Below are 18,521 nucleotides of genomic sequence, written 5' to 3' on the forward strand. Positions count from 1 at the left end.
TCTGTGCATCCCTAACCTCTTTTTAAGGAAGTCTGCTGCAATAACTTCACATCAACAAGGCAAAGCTCAAATCCTCCAAACTAAGTGGAATGTTCATTATCTGGAAGGCTTTAGGATCAAAGGGCCAGGTAGATAGTGGAGGAGCAGTGCCTAATCTCATGTCAAAGAAACTGGAGTCCATTACTGCATTACAGAACTGCTTATTGACAGACGCAGTGGCACCTTGTTGCTGAAAAGTAATTTCCATGGGGCCACTTAGAATTTAAAAAATCTATTATAACTAGAACATTTGAAGGAAAACAGAAACAGGCCACCTTTACATCAAAATGTTTATTTTTGGATATAGACATTTAAAACATTCATCTCCAAGTACAGCTTCAATCAGGTATACAATAAGAAATAGACTTTAAATCCCTAATACGGAAAAGGTAACAGAATTAATTTTTAAATGCTGCTGTAGACACTAGTGTTAGAAAAAAAAGTTTATAAATGAATTGTTTGCACCAAAAAAATATGCAAAGAAACTTGAAAATAGAAATTGTTTGCCATTTGTTTCTCTGGTTGCTGTTTAATGTAGACCCAGTGACTGATTGTCTTCAGCACACATCTAATTTGGCCATTTACTGTATTTGGCTAATGTGATCCAAGATGTGGTCTAGATCGTGCTTTTCACTGGAGGATTGACAAACACGCTACATACGTTAGTGAATCTTCACACCACCTCAGTGAGGTAGGTTAGAAATATTATACAGAAATTGAGGCACAAAGAGGTAAGCGACTTGCCCAAAGTTCCCAGCAGCATAGCCCCTGGAAGAGGAGGTAAGGCTCCACACGGGACTCTTGTGCCAGAGAGCTGGACAGGGACACCCTCACGTAGCATTTACTAAACACGTAGATAAAGCTGCAGCTGATCCTTTTCATAGCATTTCTGTACCCTAAAGAAGGGGAAGTCTTTTGGGCAACTCTCCTACCCTTGGCTCTCAACTGTCCTCCTGTTATTCTCTTACGAACGCCTTCACATCAAGACTGAGGCAGCCTCACGCGGGGAGCAGACCTCTCACCTTGATACTTGTAAGTAACCTATTTGGTAGTATTTTTGAGGTGTGTCCATTGGACCGACAATGGTCAAAAGTGATGGGATTGGGAAGGTACCTATCAGGGCAGTGACTGCTTATTTGATCAGTTTGTTGAGGTATCACCTCTTACTCTTTGCCAGATATTGAGGAGCAACAAGAATTTCATTTTCAAAGACAAATTCACATTCAACTCCTGATATCCCATACAGTGTTGGTAAATGATTTTAAGGACTATATGATGAGTGTTTTATTTGCTACTTGAAAAAATGTCTTTCCTTAATCTGGGATTTGGAGCACCAAGGGTAAAAGGTGCCACAAGGAAAGTTGAGAGTTGCCAATCACATTTTTTACTTTTAATAGGAAAACACAGTGGTATTAAAATTGGTCATGAGCAGCAAAAATTCAGGAATAAAAAATCAGCAATAAAAAGACTACGGTAGAACTGGACAGGGAGTTCTTTAAAAAGAAAGGCATGAGTAAAATGAGTATTTTGAATTCTTTCTCTTGCGAGGAATACTTTCAAAAAGTACATAGTAAGACTAAGATACCAAGTTGTATACTAATATTTTTCAGGCCTTGGGCCTCAAATATATATATATTCATATATAATACTCCAGTGTGAACAGCAATTTCATGAAATGTAAAATGTGGTTTTTTTTGTTTTTTTTTAAATCACACACAAGTATTTATAACCACAGGGTTCACCAGAAATCTAAAGCAAGGAGACACTACAGAAACGTAGGATTAGGGGAGTGAGTTACTCTTCTACAGATAGTTTTGATCCAAGTTTTTAGACAGAAATAATGTTTTTTTTTTTTACAATAGCCAACATGTCCACTATCAAATACATTTAGTATGAAAAAATGAAAAAAAAGGGAACATACATCAGGACAAAATGAGTAAAATGCTGTTGCATTTAAATAAAGCCTCCTCACTCTCCTTGCTTTAGAGCTCCTTAGTGAAACGGAGGTGAGTCTGATGGAGTGCAGTCCATGACCACTGAAAAACACGAGCCCTTTCAACAATGTTGCAACACTGTCAGTTTTTGGTTTAAAAACACACACACACTCACGAATGCTAAGTGTACACACTACCAAATTCTGCGGTCAGCTTTTCCAAGAACTACTGGGGAAAGTTTCAATGCTGCAAATCCTCGAGGTTGCCCTAACACCTCCACCTTGTTTCCAAATGACTCAGTTCACATTTTCTTTTGATCATTGGCAGTGTCCCCTTTCTGCAGAGGTGCAGTGTAGTCACAAGTGCTACACAACTGTAGTTTTCAAACAAAACCACTTATATCATTGTGCTTAAGTGGAGACTGTAGTTACAATACTGACACTTGCTTACTGGCCCTGTATTCTCTGTAAACAAGGAGGCTGTTTGCAACAACCACTTCAACTCTATTTACAGAAAGGTTCCTACGGTATATGCACAGGCACAAGGTTGGTATGCTTTCTAAAAGCTGTGCATGTGCCTCCGTCTCTAAAAGACAGTGCTCAAAGTGGAACCTATGTGCAAACTTTAAAAAGTAACGACACAGAGTAGCTCAAGTAGCCATTTTGCTCCCAAGTCGTCTGAAGAATTTTGCCAGATTAAGCCAGTCCCCAGAGTGCTTACATCCACTTGCATTTCTTCTTTTCATCAAATAAGACTTTTACATGCAAGAGTTGTTTCTGAGCTTCTTCCAGCCCTCGTTCTCTTTCTAGTTTATTTAGAATCTGTTGACAATTAGAACAGTTATTTTAGATATTGTGATTTTAGCATTAGATTTCGATTTTTGGGGTTTTTTTTTTTTTTTTTTGCATTCCTGATGCCGTGAGTGGTAAAAATCTGTATGAAACAGATGCCAACATTTTCTTCGATCATTTACATACTCACTTTGCAAGTTGTTTTGCTAAGTCATTATCACAGGATCAACAACACTTTGGCTTAAAATAGAAGCTAGCAAGAAATACCAACTATTTGCTTACAAATACGGGGCCAGACTTCCAAGGCCCTGGTTTATGCATTATGTCACAGCCATTCCAAGCACAGCAAGCATTCTGGGCAGCCAACATGCAGGCAAGTATTTCTTCTTAAATGCAGCAGGCAGGGGCATCCTGGTCAGAGTTGAATATTTCCCTCCCCTCCCCTCCCCTCCTGGGCAGTGTAGTGCCTCCTCTCCCCTCCTCCCCTCCCCAGTGCTTCCCTTCTAACCCCTGGCCCCTGGAAAGAGGGATGCTTATCATGTTTAAGGAACTCATTGCCTCTACCCTACCTTAGCGCTTCACTTGATCTTCAAGTAGCAAATGGAATTGGTGAGCTATTCTCACCAGTGACATGGATAGCCTGTCCCAGCATGACTGAGTGGGGGGGAATCAGGGAAGGGGGAATTAACATATATTTGGAAACAGCGCATCTGATGACTGTGTCTGTGTGAATTCCCAAAGAAAAAAATCCAGATTAAGGAGAATTAATCATAAAGGAGAATGGTTTATTGAAATAGTTGCTTAAGTTAGAAATATGTTATACTTTCATATACCTGTTGAACACAGAATCTAGGCAATTTAACAAGCTTAGCTTTCATTTTAGCAGATTACAATCAAGCATAAGCTGGCCCTATTTAATAGGACCACTACTTACTCATCAAAGTTATATTGAGTCAGTGTGGCTATAGACCCCATGAACTCAAATGTAAATTCAGGCTGGTCCAAAGGCGGGCAGCATGATAAAACCGTAAGGGGACAGCCACGTGCAGGGTCTGGCTTGGTGCCAGGATCCCCCATCTCAGACAGGCTCCCTGGCTTCCCTTTCTGGCCATTAGGGATGCCAGAGCTGTCCTGAGACCGGTAGAATGCTTTACAACCAAATCCTGGCGACTGATTCATATCAATTTTTTGAAATGTTATTTAAAATCTTACCTCATCAAAATATTTTACGATGTATTTGTAAATTTCTGTCAAGGCCACTTCTTCATTAAATTCATTTTCATGTTTCTTAAAGAAAGAAAGCCTTGTTGAGAGATTCTGAAATGACTTTTCAAGACAGAAGTAACAAATGTTATCTTATTTCTACTTTCTAGCAATACCTTAGATTCCTGAGTTAAGAATTCTTCCATTTCCGAAGATGACAATGGAGGCAAATCCCTGATTGCTTTGTAATAAGATTTTACTTCCTCTTTGTAGGTTGGGATATCCTTGGCGTAGAGAAGTTTATTAGTTGGTGCTTCCTACGAAAACAAAAACAAGCATCCATGGCCAAGAGTAAAACACCATGGGGAATTTATAATAGTAACAATGTAGCTGAACCTCCCGCACTATCACGACCTCCTAGTAACAAAGCTTTTTCATGCAGTGGGCCTTCATCAGTGTAGTTGATTGAATGACTGACTGCTATCCAGATAGTTCTGGTGAGTCACTGTTCTTTTCAGGCGAATTAAATGCTAATATATTCTGCCTTCCTCTCATAAAAGAGCTAAAATTATTATTTTTGCATGATTTTGAGTTACTGTAACAACGGAACTTATTTCAGTCATAGTTCATTACTAATGGTTGTAAAAAGCCTGAATTAAAACATTTGCTCTCATCTTCACCCACCAGTGAATTTTGGCATTTATAAAAGACTTGATTGTAGGTCTGATTGAGCCCTTTATGTAACAATGAAAGTGCTAAGTAGTTGGCAGTGGTGGATTTTTCTGCTTATCCCTTTTATTAGATTATAAAGATCTTCTAGCATTCTCAAGGAAGTACGTGGTCATTAGTGCTGGGGGCTCTGATGTCTGACTTCACAAAAGTTCCCTGTCAGTTTGAATGTTTTTATGTAATAGCTGTAATATAAAAAATTGAGGGAAGATAGCTGAGTTAATGATAGGGCTAATGTCCCAGTACATTTTTAAACGTATTGAGGGCATGAATAGCCGTATCAATGGCCGAATCATTTTGAAGGATGCCGACACTGAGATATTACGGAGATTTTTTTGCACTTTTCAAGTTTAAGTAAAACCCACAAATCTGTGATCATTCAGTAAATGTATTTAGCTAGGCGCTGTGTCAGGCACTGAATGTAAAGAGTCAAAGACGACCAGTACCTGCCCTTAAGAAGCTTCTAATCTACTTGGGAAGACAAACTTAACACAGTGCTTACTGTGATACCAGTAAAATTAGTAGCAGAGTATAAAGAAAAGCGCTGTGCAGTTGGACAAATCAGGGATCATCACCAAGACTTGTGGCCTCCCAGAACTGATGTTCTGATTTCCTCATCTATAAAATGAGGGTAGTAATAACTACCAAGAACATAGTAATCACAAGAACCACATAAGGTATAGTTCAGCTAGTCAGTTAACCATTTTTTACTGTCAGTAAATTAAGCATTTTAGTGTCTTCCAGTGTGTTTTTGTTGCATTGGTCAAATGAAGAAAGGGCATGGGAAATGGAGCTGGAAAGTTCACAAAGCAGGTATATTTAGACTGATCATAGGCTCCTATAGTTTTTGGTACACATTAAGAAGTCAGGTTTGTTGAAGGAATGAATGAATAAGTAGGATGTTACTAGAAGAGAGGGGTTATGAGACAGGAGAGGGATACGAAAACATGTTCATGGTAAGTTTGGGAAAGGTAAAGCTGTAGTAGAAGGTATATGGAATTTGCAAGAAAATGAGGCAGCCAGAAAAGAGACCTGAAGCCCAATTAGGAAGGGCCGTGTGGTACTGGGAAGATTTCACCTGGCAGGTAATGGGAAGTATTTATAATTTTTAAGCAGGAGACAGACAAGAGCAGATTTAAGCTTTAGATAACCTGAGACACAGTGAAAACAAAAAGACAGCACAGGCAAGGAGACCAGTTCCGAGGCAGTTATATGGGTGGAGAGGGGCTGAAGGGATAGGGCCAAAGAATGAGAAAAAAGACATTTTGGAGATGGCAGTGGGCAGTAACCAATTAGGGGAAGGGAGGAAGAAGGAGTTGAAGATAATGGGAAGGAGTTTACCTCGAGAGACCAGGCGATGCTAGGAAGACAAAAGTAAAGACAGGTGTGTTTTGCAGAAATAGTGGTGAGAGTGAGTTTAGATTCAGACTAGGAAGCTGAGGCACCTGTGAAACATCAACCACATTTCGCCCCAGGCACTCTCTCAAATTCCATATACCAAGGAGACACTGCTCAGCACTGAAAGACTGTCTGAAATCCATTAGGTACAGATACTGCTCAGTTTAATACATTTGGAGTGCTCGAATAAGACCAAAACATCCCTTTCAGAGTTTGCGCTGTATTTTTATCTTTCTTTGCTTTCCTGAGGCTTTTGCTCAGCAAAGAAAACCGTAGGAAAAACAATATTGATGTTTTGATTATGAATTGACAAACTGGTGGTGGTAGAAATCTCAGGCAAGATTTTCTTACCCATGAGCAATTTGTTATATTCAAATAGACTCTTAGGTATACAGCTGATCCTTGAACAACATGGTGTTGAACTATGTGGGTTGGCTCTTACTCTACGTGGAGTTTTTTCAATATAGTACAGAACTGTAAATATGTCTTCTCTTACGATTTCCTGAATGTTTTCTTTTCTCTAGTTTATTTAAGAATACAGTATATAGCACATATTACATGTACAAAATACATGTTATTTTGACTTTCTATTAGTAGTAAGGCTTCCAGTCCACAGTAGGCTATTAATAGTTAAGTCTTGGGGAAGCCAAAAGTTACAGGTAATTTTCAAGTACATGGAGGGTTGGCACCCATAATCCTCCATTATTCAAGGATCAGCTGTATTCAGATGGGATTAATTTAGCTAAGCAAATTTCTGTAGTTTCACTTTGGGTTTATAGTTTATAATTTGTGGTAAAGGTATTTACAGGCACAGTTTTGCAGTAGAAAGGGGATAATAGTCTATTTTGGTATTCATTAAAAAAAAAAACTAGGTTAAAAATAAATGGGACAGCTTTTAAAGAGAAGCAGATCTTCAGTGACTACCATGGACTATTTCTTTTTAGCTGCTGTGGTTCAGACCAATTGTTTAGAAGAAAGAATGCTTCAGACTCACAGGATGACATGTTAAGTAAAGATACTAAAACCAGGCCTTACCTTCCCGAGTTGCTGCTCTGTGAGAGAAAATGCGTCCATGAAGGCCTGGGCAATCACAGATAAACAGCCGTCTATGTGTGGTGTCTTCTTAATGTCAAAGACAAACTGAGGGTTCTTCAGGATGTTTACCCAGAAGCGAAGAGGAAGGCTGTTCCGAGAGAGAAATCTCTTTTCAAGCATAGCCCTTCGTAGGAGGCGGATGCTCTGTTTATCACAGTTTGCATACGGGCGTTTTTGCCCTTGTTATGGAAGTATGCAAGTCTGCTTTGCCAAATATACCAAGCAACAGATGGCAGCACCACTCAGAACAAGAAAGGGTTAAACTGACAAGCGCTACTGAAGGGAGGACTAGAATGGGAGAAATTCAAAGGTGGCCGTTGACGAGAATTTTCTCCCGATAGTTCTAGATTATAGCAGGCGACGGTTGCCCATGAAAACGTTTCATCACGTGTCTGGAACCTGACCTCTTCTCACCCCCTCTAAGTGCCACACCCTGGCCTAAGCCGCCAGCATTATTAGCCCCCAGCTCCCTACAGGTAATTGTCCCACAACTATCAGCAATCTTAACACAGAGTCAGATCAGGTCTCTCCTCTGCTCAGAACCCTGTGTGCTCTCCATCCCCCTTGGGATAAAGCCCCTGTGTGATCTGGGCCTGGGCCCTCATCTGTTACTCTTCACCTTTGTCATTCCAACCCACCGTGGGCCTCTTGGCTGGTCTTCATGCATCCCAGGCAAGGCTGCACCTCAGGACTTCTGCTGCCCATCTTCCAGAAACTGCCTTTAGCCAGACAGTCTCAAGGTGTATGCCCTCACCTCTTTCAAGACCTGACTCAAATGTCATCATCTCCTTGAGGCCTTCTCTGACCACTGTCCTGTTACTCTCTATCCTTCTTTTCTGCTTTGTCCACTGTACTAACCTTCTAATATACTACAATTTACCTATTTATCATCTCTTCCACCCATTAGAATGCAAGCTCTCTGAGAACAGGGATTTTTGTTCAGTTTACTGTTACATCTCCAGTACCTAACAGTGCTTGGCATATAGTACTGGTACTCAGATACTTGAATATGAACTCGGGAATCATTCAGAGTCCTTCCATTATCTCAACTCTGGCCTAGCAAATTACCTCCATCATAAGGATGCTGGGCCTCTCCGCAGCTCTACTGTCCTGGCTACTGCCCCTGCTCAGATGCCACCTTCTTCACAGTGAAAGGGGAGCCTACAGCAGCAGCACCTGGGATTAAGAGGCTAGAGCACAGGATGGGAGGGAGCCAGGGTAGATGCTGGGACAGACCCGGATTCAATGGGAGAAGATGAGACCTAGAGCTCTGGCACTTCAGCTTGTAATACTTCCTTAAAATGGTCTGTGGGCCCTCAGTGTTTGGGAGGGCTTGCAATTGTGCCGGAAAGTTCTATCATGTCTTAACACCGAGTCTTACTCAGTTCATACACAGGACATTTCAAATAGAGGTAATGAGCTGTTTCTTTACTGAGGAGAAATTTAGAACAAACCTGGATGCCTTGCCAGGCAACCAGGTAAAACGTTAGAAAACAAAACAGTCCTTTGGCTAATTCTCATGATATCTGAGTACTGCACTTGCTCAAATAAAAGCAGAAATATCCATGTAGAATCAGAATTCAGACAGTTTGGTAACTGCAAAGGGATTAAGTATTCTCTAATGGAAAATTATATAATAAAACCACAAAATACTGATTTCTCATCTTTTGCCGGTCAGGTTAACATTCCTTACAAGGTCTTTTTCATGCATTAAAGATAATAAGGTTTGTTTATGTTATCCTAAAGAATAGGATCACAGCATAGGAAGGGTTTTGTTCTTGTTAAAAAATAGTAACAGAGGAAGAATCTGCTCTGACATGATAGCTTACCAAGCCAAAAGATTCTGATCTAGGGATAATGAATCCTTCTGTAACTATCCATGCCCTCCTTTTGGTTAAGATTCTGTCCCAGATTCTTGAAAACAGTCAGTAATCACATACTGTTTGTTCCCACCTGTTTGTTTTCCAAATATGTACGACATCAGGATCTGTGATTTTTTTGTTTTCAGCCTGGGCATCCAAAAAGTCAAAAAAGTATTTTATAGCAAATGGGGCTCTGCTGTTGGGTAAACTCCAAATGCTTCTAAAAAGTTTTTCAAGCACAGAATGAATTGCCACCTGAAACAGAGCATCAGACGTGGGAGATTTAAAAAATAGGGTAGCAGTTTTGAATACAATAGAAAATGAAATGCCAGTTCAGAGAAAATGATGCACAAAACAGAAAAAAAAAAAAAAACCTGAAGAGAAAATATGTAAAATTATCAAATGAGGCCAACACTCCATGTGGGTCAAGCATCCTGAAAATCCATGCCCAGGTTTAGGTTTAGTCAACAATGAGGGTATCGTAGAAGTCTCCAGCAGTTGAAATGTCAGTTGTAGGGCTGCGTGCATAGATCAAGAAGCCATGGATGTTTAGCTTTTATTAGTTATGTTCAGCCTAGAAAAACTCAATGTTGCTCAGTTCCCAGAATTGTTCCTGTTGCATGTATTTCCATCAGAGGTTTTTATTCTCTACTTTCCAAAGCATCTGAGTGTTTTACAAAAGACAAATAGGCAGATCTCTGTGGGACAGATGAGAAAATCAAGAGGCTCTGGCTGTCCTTTAGCCACTAAACAAATTTACTGAGCTCTAAGCATACCCTCTGCTATAATCTGAAGAAGCATGCCCATCAGGAGACCAGGGCCAGGTGTAGATAATAGCATTTATATTGCTAGTCATTTCAAGGGGAAATAAAAGGATCACCACAGACTTCTGTTAATCTCACTAAAAGCCAGATAAAGTAAAATTTGCTTCTGGTTTGGTATTCCAACAGCTTTCACATCTGACACTTTTACATGTGAACAGAATTCTTAACTTTAAAGTGGAAAAATAAAAAAAGATTTAGTAGGTTTACCGTCACTGACCCCACCCTTCATTTTATTTGCAATTCAAAGGGAGTTTTATTGCTCCTCTAGAAGAACAAATAAAAACGAATAATTACACCATGAACCTAAAAAATAACAATAGTGAAATGGTGGGTAAAGGACTGGGAACAATATTAAATCCCTGATTGAAGATACTACAGTCAAAATTTGTAAAGTGCCATTATCTTTGCAGTTTCTAAAAAGAAGAGGAGGGTAGGAAATGTTTACCATTTAAACTTTCATTTTGCTTTGCTAGAAGGCACAAGGGATTTGTAACATTTTCACACTTCAGTGGAAATTAAGTCAAACACATCATACACCCCCAAGGTAGCCATAAAAGCACTCCCAGAACAGTTAAGTGTACCTTGGTCGACAGCAGCTTTGTCAGATACATTTCTTTTACTTTGAACTTGTGCTTCCCTCGATGTCTCTTTCCTTGCACATCTTGGAATGCTTCCGAATCTGGTAAAATCTAAAGGGAAGACAGACTAGAAGCGTTACCCAAGGAGACCGTTCATGCTACAGAAGGCATCCAGTTCAGCGGCAAGCACAAGAAAGACTGAACTCACCAAATGGCAGTGGTCTTCTGAGTATTCCACATCTGAATGCCAGAGAAAGGGGGAGAAAACAGTCTATTAAAAAAACAACCACGGGCTAATTGGCCTTCTCATAAAATGCCCCATTTGTGCTATAAACAGAAGAGGTTACTTGAGCTCTTCACAGCTATTTTTTTTTTTTTTTTTTTACCCTGTTGCATCTTAAGATCTTAACAACATGAAGACTGAATGGGCCAGGGAGTAGGAAGCAGGTTCCCTATTCCTGGAAGTATTAAAACAGGCTGAATGATCCTTCATTGGGTGAGTAGGAGAGGTTCAAGCCCCACTCATGAACAAATGTACCTGGGGGCAGCTACTGAGTGCCAGGGGCTCCTAGGCAAAAGGCAATCTTAACACAGACCTAGTTACCACCACCACCCCACCCCAGTGGAATTTACATCCTAGCCAATGAGAGACTTCATACAATTAATTAAACAATTATTTAACTACAACTGTGATAAGGCTCCTGAAGAAGTATATGCCAAGAAAGTAACTGACAAAGGCCGGCCCTACTCTGGGAGGTTTTTCAGGGGAAGGGGTGTTGGAGCTGAACCTAAATGAATGACTAGTTAGCCAGGCAAATGGAAGAAGGGGAATGGGTGCAAAGACCCTAAGGTGGAAGGAACGTGACCCCTCCTGGGATCTGAAAGAAGGGCAATGAGTTGGGAGTTTATAGAGCAAGTGTGACAGTGACACAGGGTGAGGACAGTCTTGAAAGAAATGTGGTAGTAAAGGGAATGGTAAATGGAAAAGAAGGATCAAGGGACTAGGTTTTTTGTTTTGAAGATGAAGGAGACTAGAATACCTTGAAACACTAACAAAAGCTGGAGTAAGTGGGGAGGTATAGAAAATTTAGGTGAGAGAAGATTGTGGCGTAAGAATGCTTGGAAGGTTGGAAATGATGGGATTGAAGACACAGGTGAGAGACTGGCCTTGGATAAGAGGAAGGAAATCCTGGAATGCTGGTGGGGGTGGGAAGGAGCACAGGAAGAAATGGGCAGATGCAGGTAGGGTGGTAGGCTCGGTGCTAGATGTTGATGGAGTTCTGATTCCTGTTTTCTCTGTGATGTACAGGATCAAGTCTGCTGCTGATAGAGCCATGTAGGTCAGAGCTTTGAGGAGAGAAGGCAGAATTCTGGAGAACACAGAGTGAGTTACCTAGAGAAATTTAGTGGGTGTAGGCTGCATTGAGGGTCCCAGTCATGTTGGGCACCATGAAATTATAGTGACTCCAAACTATGCTGTTGTGTACCTTCCTCCAGTGGCTGCCTGGATATAGGTTTAGGAAAGGCTAGTATTGGGTTCATCCAGGGCTGGGATGTGACAGAGAGGGTAGTACATAGGGGACAGGGACAGGAGAAGGTGAAGGGTTAGGAGGAGAGTGATCAAAATAATGGCTCTCAGCTGAACTGGACAGGAAAGAAACAGAGACGTTGACTGCCTTGAGGTCCCATGAAGAGATCCAAATGTGAGATCCCCGATCTTTGAAGCTTAAAATACAAAGTTCTACTTTTTTATAACACAAGGACACCAGTTCCCTATGCCAGAATGGCAGCCACCCTCTGCAAGATGGCTTCTCTCACTAAATAGCCAGATCTAATGATGGACTGTGAGGTTCCCCAGAGGGGTTTCCTACAACCTACCAAATTATCCTTTCTATTTAATTGGGGGCCCTGCATTCTCTGTTTGTACTGACCAGGTATTGGGACCTATGAGGCCGCTCCTAGTATTGAATCTAGGAATCAGGAAGCCTCCCCTCCAGTTATATGTGTGAAAAGTGCTGTTGGTGAGGCCCAGAAACTTTCCAAGGGCTGGGGACAGAGTGTCTTAGCTGGGGTATCCTTTCTCTGGAGACAAACCTAGACTGGGATTTAGGGAATTTCTCAAGGCACCGTCACAATGCCTTCCTTTCCTGAGACCATCAGGGAGGTGGGTAGAGAGTTTAGAGGCTAGCCCATTGACTTTCCCATAAAAGCTCCCCATTTAGTTTGTCTCACTCCGCTTTCTGGGAATTTTGCAGCTGCTATCGCAAGGAGATTTGGATTTCTAAGTGGATTATCTTGTTTGTTCAGTGCTTGCAGGGCTGTGTGATTATCTACCGGCTTCCCTCTCAGTTTGCCAGAGGGGTCTTCTCTGTTAGCCCCCATCCTACTGAGGAGTTGGAACAGAGCGAGGAAGGCTGAGATTCTACCCTGAGTTCAGGGCTGTCAAGAGGCAGCAGCTTCCTTTCTGCTGGGCGGTCCAGCCAACTGCTATTTACTGGTTCCTGTCCTCTTTTTTGCAAAGCTCACGTTCTTAGGAATAGAAACAGATCAAAATGGCTTTTCTCCAATTTCAGAGAATTACATAGAAACAACTGAATCTCACTTTTGTGACAATACATCTGAAAGAGGCAAAAAACAATACTGTATATAAAAGTGGGTGAGAACAAAAGGTTAACATTATATCGGTTACCTGTAGTAAAATTTGCTATCTTCTTAAAGACTTTTATAGTGGATCCATTTGATATCTGAAAGCAAAGATAAAAAATATATGAGTTTTCAAAATTTAATACATTTCTCAACTTCATCCAGGAATTAGATGGCTGGCTGGATCTTGCATTCTCTCATCTATTAAATATTTATCAAGAATTTCTAGGGGCGCCTGGGTGGCGCAGTCGGTTAAGCGTCCGACTTCAGCCAGGTCACGATCTCGCGGTCCGTGAGTTCGAGCCCCGCGTCAGGCTCTGGGCTGATGGCTCGGAGCCTGGAGCCTGTTTCCGATTCTGTGTCTCCCTCTCTCTCTGCCCCTCCCCCGTTCATGCTCTGTCTCTCTCTGTCCCAAAAATAAATAAAAAATGTTGAAAAAAAAAAAAAAGAATTTCTATGTGCTGGAAGTTGGAGCTACAATGGTGATGAAGACACTGTCTCTGCCCTCAAGGAGCTCACAGTCCTGTGAAGGACACAGACAAGGCAGTGAGATGCAGTGAGGCTGGAAGAGGGGGGCCAACACACCATAGGGCTAATGGGAGGTGGGCCAGCCCAGGCAGAGGGGAAGACAAGGCTGTGTTAGGAAGTATCCCAGCGTCTCAGAGGTCAAAAGAGGCTTGGGCCACTATGTTTTTGAGGTTCCTACTGTATTCAGAAATGCTGAAACAGGTGTTCAAAGCTGTGTTAGCTAGAGCTGGTGTTTACCTTATCACAGAGCAATTTCACATCCGGGTATATATCCAACAGAAATAAGTGCATATCCTGATAGCAAACTATATGCGATTGCCCCATACTGGAAACAACCAAACATCATCAATGAATAAATAATTTGGGATATGTCCATACAACAGAATATAAAGCAGTGAAAAATGAGCAAATTACTGCTCCACGCTGCATGGGTAAACCTCACCGTGGTAATGTGCAAAGAAGCCCAACACAGAGGAATACATACTATGTGATTCCAATCACGTAAAGCTAAAACAAACACAAAAACAGTCAAACTATGATGTTAGATGTTTGGACAAGAGAGTGGGGTTAGTGATTGGGAGGGGCCTGGAGGGGGCTTCTGAGGTACCCATAATGTTCTCTTTCTTGACCTGAGTCGTAGTTACAGGGTGTGCTCACTTTCTGATAATTCATCCAGTATTACACTTATGATTTGTTCTCTTTTTGCAGGAATATCGTATTTTTAAAAAGCTTGCAAAATCATAAAAATTGCATATACTTTTAAATAAAAACTTTACAATTAAGTATAACTTATAGGAAAGCACTTCACATTCACTAATATTAAGTATACAGCTTAATAAATGTTAAGTATACACCTGTGTAACCGCTACTCACATGAAGATAAAAATTGTATTTCAAGGTCCTACGACGTACCCCTGTTATCCCCTCCCAGTCAATAACCACCCCATCCTCAGCCAGAGATAACCACTATTCTGACTTCCATCTGTTCTTGAACATCATATAAATGGAATTATATAGTACAGCTAACCCTTGAACAATATGGGGGTTAGGGGTACCCGCCCCCTGCACAGTTGAAACTCCACATAAAACCTTTGATTCCCCCAAAACTTAACTGCCTACTGTTGACAGGAAGCCTTACCAATAAGTCAATTAATACATATCTTGTATGTTGTATGTATTACATACTGTATCCTTATAAGGCTAGAGAAAAAAGTATTAAAATCATAAGAAAAGATACACTGACAGCACTGTACTGTATTTACTGGAAAATATCTGCATGTAAGTGGGCCTGCACCATTCAAACCTGCATTGTTCAAGGGTCAACTACGAGTGTGTGTGCGTGTGTGTGTATAGGTCTGGCTTCCCGGGGTCATCTTAAGGTCTGTGATGTGCATCCACACTGTTGCAGCTACAAGCAATTCAGTCCTTTTAAAATGACTTTGTATTATTGTGTGAATATATTACAAAAAAACTGCCATACACTAAAGACAGAAGTATTGACATGCTACAACATGAACCTCAAAAACATTATACTAGGTGAAAGCCAGCCACAAAAGACCACATGTTGTATGATCCCATTTAGATAAAATGTCTGGAACAGACAGATTTATGCACACAGAAAGTAGATTACTAGCTGCCTAAAGCAGGGGTCAGAAGAATGAGGAGTGACTGCTAATGAATTCAAGGTTTCTTTTGGGGGTGATGAAAATGTTCTAAAATTAGATTGTGGTGATGACTACACAACTCTGCAAATGCACCAAAAACCATTGCATTGTACATTTTAAAAGGTGACCTTTATGGTATATAAATTATATCTCAATAGAGCTGCTAAAAAATTGCCACAGATTTTACATGTACACAATTTGACAAATAAATGCCTTTACCACACTGACACACTACTGCAAGGCCCACGCATACCCTCTCTTGTCTATAAAGTCAGGAGTTCTCACCTGAGGCCTTTCGGGACTATGAAAGCCAAGGCCAGATGGCCCTCCAGCGCGGCCCTCCCCCACAACCGACTGGGGGAAGAAGTGCCCTTGAGGCCAAGGGGACTAGATGCTAAGAAGCAGGGGGCAGGCCTCACTTCTTGTGAGGAGTAAATTATTCTGAGAGGCTAGTCCACAGAAATGTAAAACAAAGGAACCCTGAAGAGAGGCAAGTCAAGGATACACAAATCCTCGCCTTCATTCTGGGACTATGGAGGGAGGATTAACGCTGTCTTTTTGGAACATGGTCAGCTGAGTGCTTTTTCCCTCCACTCTGAAGTCCTCAGTCTGGTCTGAATTCTAATACTACTTTGGACCTAGCCTTCCTCCATTTGGAAAAAAGTAGAAACCTAGAATTTCTCTTCTGGCCTGCTGCGCATTGGTTATCAGAGTGTACAAACCTGCTTAGCAAGCGCCAAAGGATTAAGGTCTAATCTTCAGGTTGCACCCACAGAGGAGGGAACACGGGGGCGGGCGAGAGCCAGCCCTGCAGAGGCCCTGAGCACAGCTGTCCAGCCAGCTGTGTCTAGCCAGCTGCTAAGTTTAGACCAGAGGCCTCCAACTGCTGGTGTTCACATCTTGCAGGGAGGGGGAATGCTGAGCAGAGGCTGGCTGGGCCATCAGGTCTCTGAAAAGTGTCTCCAGCTTGGACTCTTATTGAATTCTTCGACTCTGCTGTTATTACCAAACCTCCTCCTCTTTCCCCTTGAGCCATTCATTGTTTTCTGGCTGCTTTTTCCATTCTCCTCCACATTTGATGCAATTAAAGTAAACACTCTGTGCAGGCACCCTCTTAGCAACACTCAGACACCAAGTTTATGAGAATGTTTGAACGTAGTTCTAAAATTCCTCCCCATGAAGAGCTGGATATGCTCTGTTTCTAAGCCAATAAATATCTTTTTATAAAAGGAAGCTGGTGATTCATTCTGGGTAATTGTCAAAGAATGAATCCCAAATGGATCCTGTTGAGTGTTGAGCCAATACTCCACTACCGTCAGACGCTTTGTTTTGCTAAACGTGAGCACCCTTACCCTATAATCACAAACACCACGGATGGGCTTTCCGATAAGCAGCCCTGCCAAAGGTTCAAATGTCTTTTCAAGAGCTGGCAAGGACTCACTGCTGGCACTGTGCTCAGGCATTAAGATAGCGCACACGCAGCTTGTACCACGGAAATTTTATTCTGAAATTATCTCCCGAGAGCAAGTGTAAAAGCATTTTATTAGTGGTTGAGTTGTGTGTGTGTGTGTCTGAGCATGTGTGTGTGAGTGTATTTCTAACTTACACAGCTGCTCTGGGGCTGGAACATTTCCCCCCACGTGACACTTTAACACCATCGTAAGACAGAAACTAGTTCACTTACAGATGTTTGGTGGGGGGATAAGGTTTCCATTTTCTATTTTGCACAAGTCAGCTGCTGCTGAGTTAAGGACAGAAATGCCGTTTTGAAAAGTGCCACAGAATCTAAAGTGTTAAAAATATGATACTGTTTGTTCCATCTGAGGAGCTCCAAATGCTTTCCTGAGAGTGACTCATTAATCCTCCTGTACTCCTGTGAGGCAGGGAGCGGCCTCTGGGCCCCTACTTTAGGAATGAAAACCAAATTAAATCAAAGAAAGATTAATGTCACTAGATGGATCTGCAGCGGGAATGTTTCTCCAGCCGTGGTAGCGCACGGCAATTTCAAATTAAATTCCTCCCAGTCTCACAGTGCTCCAGGATTCAATGAGACAAGAAGGCGATACCCCTTCGATGATGACTGGCCCATGTTGGAACAAGGTAGAGAAAACCGTAGACTCCTCCATTATCAGAATTAGGAATTGTGACCGCACAAGGCTAAACGGACTCAGGTCGACAATTTAAAATCACTCCTGAAATCAGCAGGAGGTACACATCCTCCAAATCACATGCAAGCCAAGGTAGGACTTCTCTGTGGCAAAACCCTATCCTTGTGGCATGAGTTGAAGAAAATTCCGTAAGGATAGATTTTCTAGATATATAAGATTGAATTTATATTTAGTCTTACAAAACTGCCATTTTTTATGGGTAAAAATGGTCAAATGTTGGTAATTTCATATTGCTTAGTCTAAGAGGAAAGCTGGAATTTCAGCCTAAGAATTGTATGGAAAGTTATGAAATATTGTGATACTTTTTTTCTTAAAAAAAAAAAAAAACTGAAAACACAGTAATCAATACACATCACCACATGGAAACCCTTACTGGTATCCCTCATTCCTAAAATGGTATTATGTGAAAGCAGAACTCTATTCAACCAGCATTCTCCCCACAACCACTCAGCAATTTTGCTTTCCCCACCTACCCCCTTAGCTCTTCCCACTGACACCCCAAGGCTGGAGGCAGATAATAAAGGAATCCTGTTTCTCAGGCCAGAGGGATAACCTTGCTCAGTCCATTAGCGAAGGAGGTTCAGTGTTCATTGGAGTGTTTGGAAGGGGCCCCATCAGAACACTCCCAACACACATATCAAATCATGTGGTTCTTGACACCCAGGACAGAGCTCTAAAGGATGCTTCCAACTAGTTAAAATGCCAGTAGGGCTCTTGCACCTTCCTTGGGTACTTGGAATTCAGCCTGGGCCAGTAGCAAACTCTCTCTGAGGACTGTCAGAACCAGACCTCGTCCTCTAGGAGCCAGTTTGCTCTCTAAAAGTGTGCCTGAAATTGGGAACCTTAAGCACTCCCCTGCTTTTGTTGGGCTGGGGTGGTGAGCTCTTGGATGCCTGCAAGAGGCCTCCTATCTGAAGAAGGCAGTTGTTGTCATCTTCAAGGAACACTGGCCTTAAATTATGTCGAAGCAGAATTAAAAATAAGGATTTGGACAAACGCACAGCCATGAGATTCATCAGAAGATTTTAAGAGAAGTTACCTTTTTGGATATGACATCAGAGAAAG

The 18,521-nt window shown here is 41.6% G+C and overlaps 1 protein-coding gene across 1 annotated transcript in view; it reads right to left on the reverse strand.

Annotated features, from left to right (window-relative positions):
* Window positions 1–315: 315 nt before the first annotated feature.
* The window catches only part of PLXNC1 (plexin C1), a 151,037-nt gene continuing 132,831 nt past the window's right edge, over window positions 316–18,521 (reverse strand). Inside the window, exons 24-31 of the mRNA XM_058741784.1 lie at window positions 13,143–13,197; window positions 10,662–10,693; window positions 10,457–10,564; window positions 9,143–9,306; window positions 7,130–7,277; window positions 4,144–4,284; window positions 3,977–4,051; window positions 316–2,794 (exon numbers count right to left, since the gene is read on the reverse strand). Coding sequence (XP_058597767.1) covers window positions 2,690–2,794; window positions 3,977–4,051; window positions 4,144–4,284; window positions 7,130–7,277; window positions 9,143–9,306; window positions 10,457–10,564; window positions 10,662–10,693; window positions 13,143–13,197 — 828 coding nt within the window. The 3' untranslated portion in view covers window positions 316–2,689. The remainder of the gene's footprint in view (window positions 2,795–3,976; window positions 4,052–4,143; window positions 4,285–7,129; window positions 7,278–9,142; window positions 9,307–10,456; window positions 10,565–10,661; window positions 10,694–13,142; window positions 13,198–18,521) is intronic.

The sequence above is a fragment of the Neofelis nebulosa genome, chromosome 8 (assembly GCF_028018385.1).
Source record: "Neofelis nebulosa isolate mNeoNeb1 chromosome 8, mNeoNeb1.pri, whole genome shotgun sequence".
NCBI classification, from domain to species: Eukaryota; Metazoa; Chordata; class Mammalia; order Carnivora; family Felidae; genus Neofelis; species Neofelis nebulosa.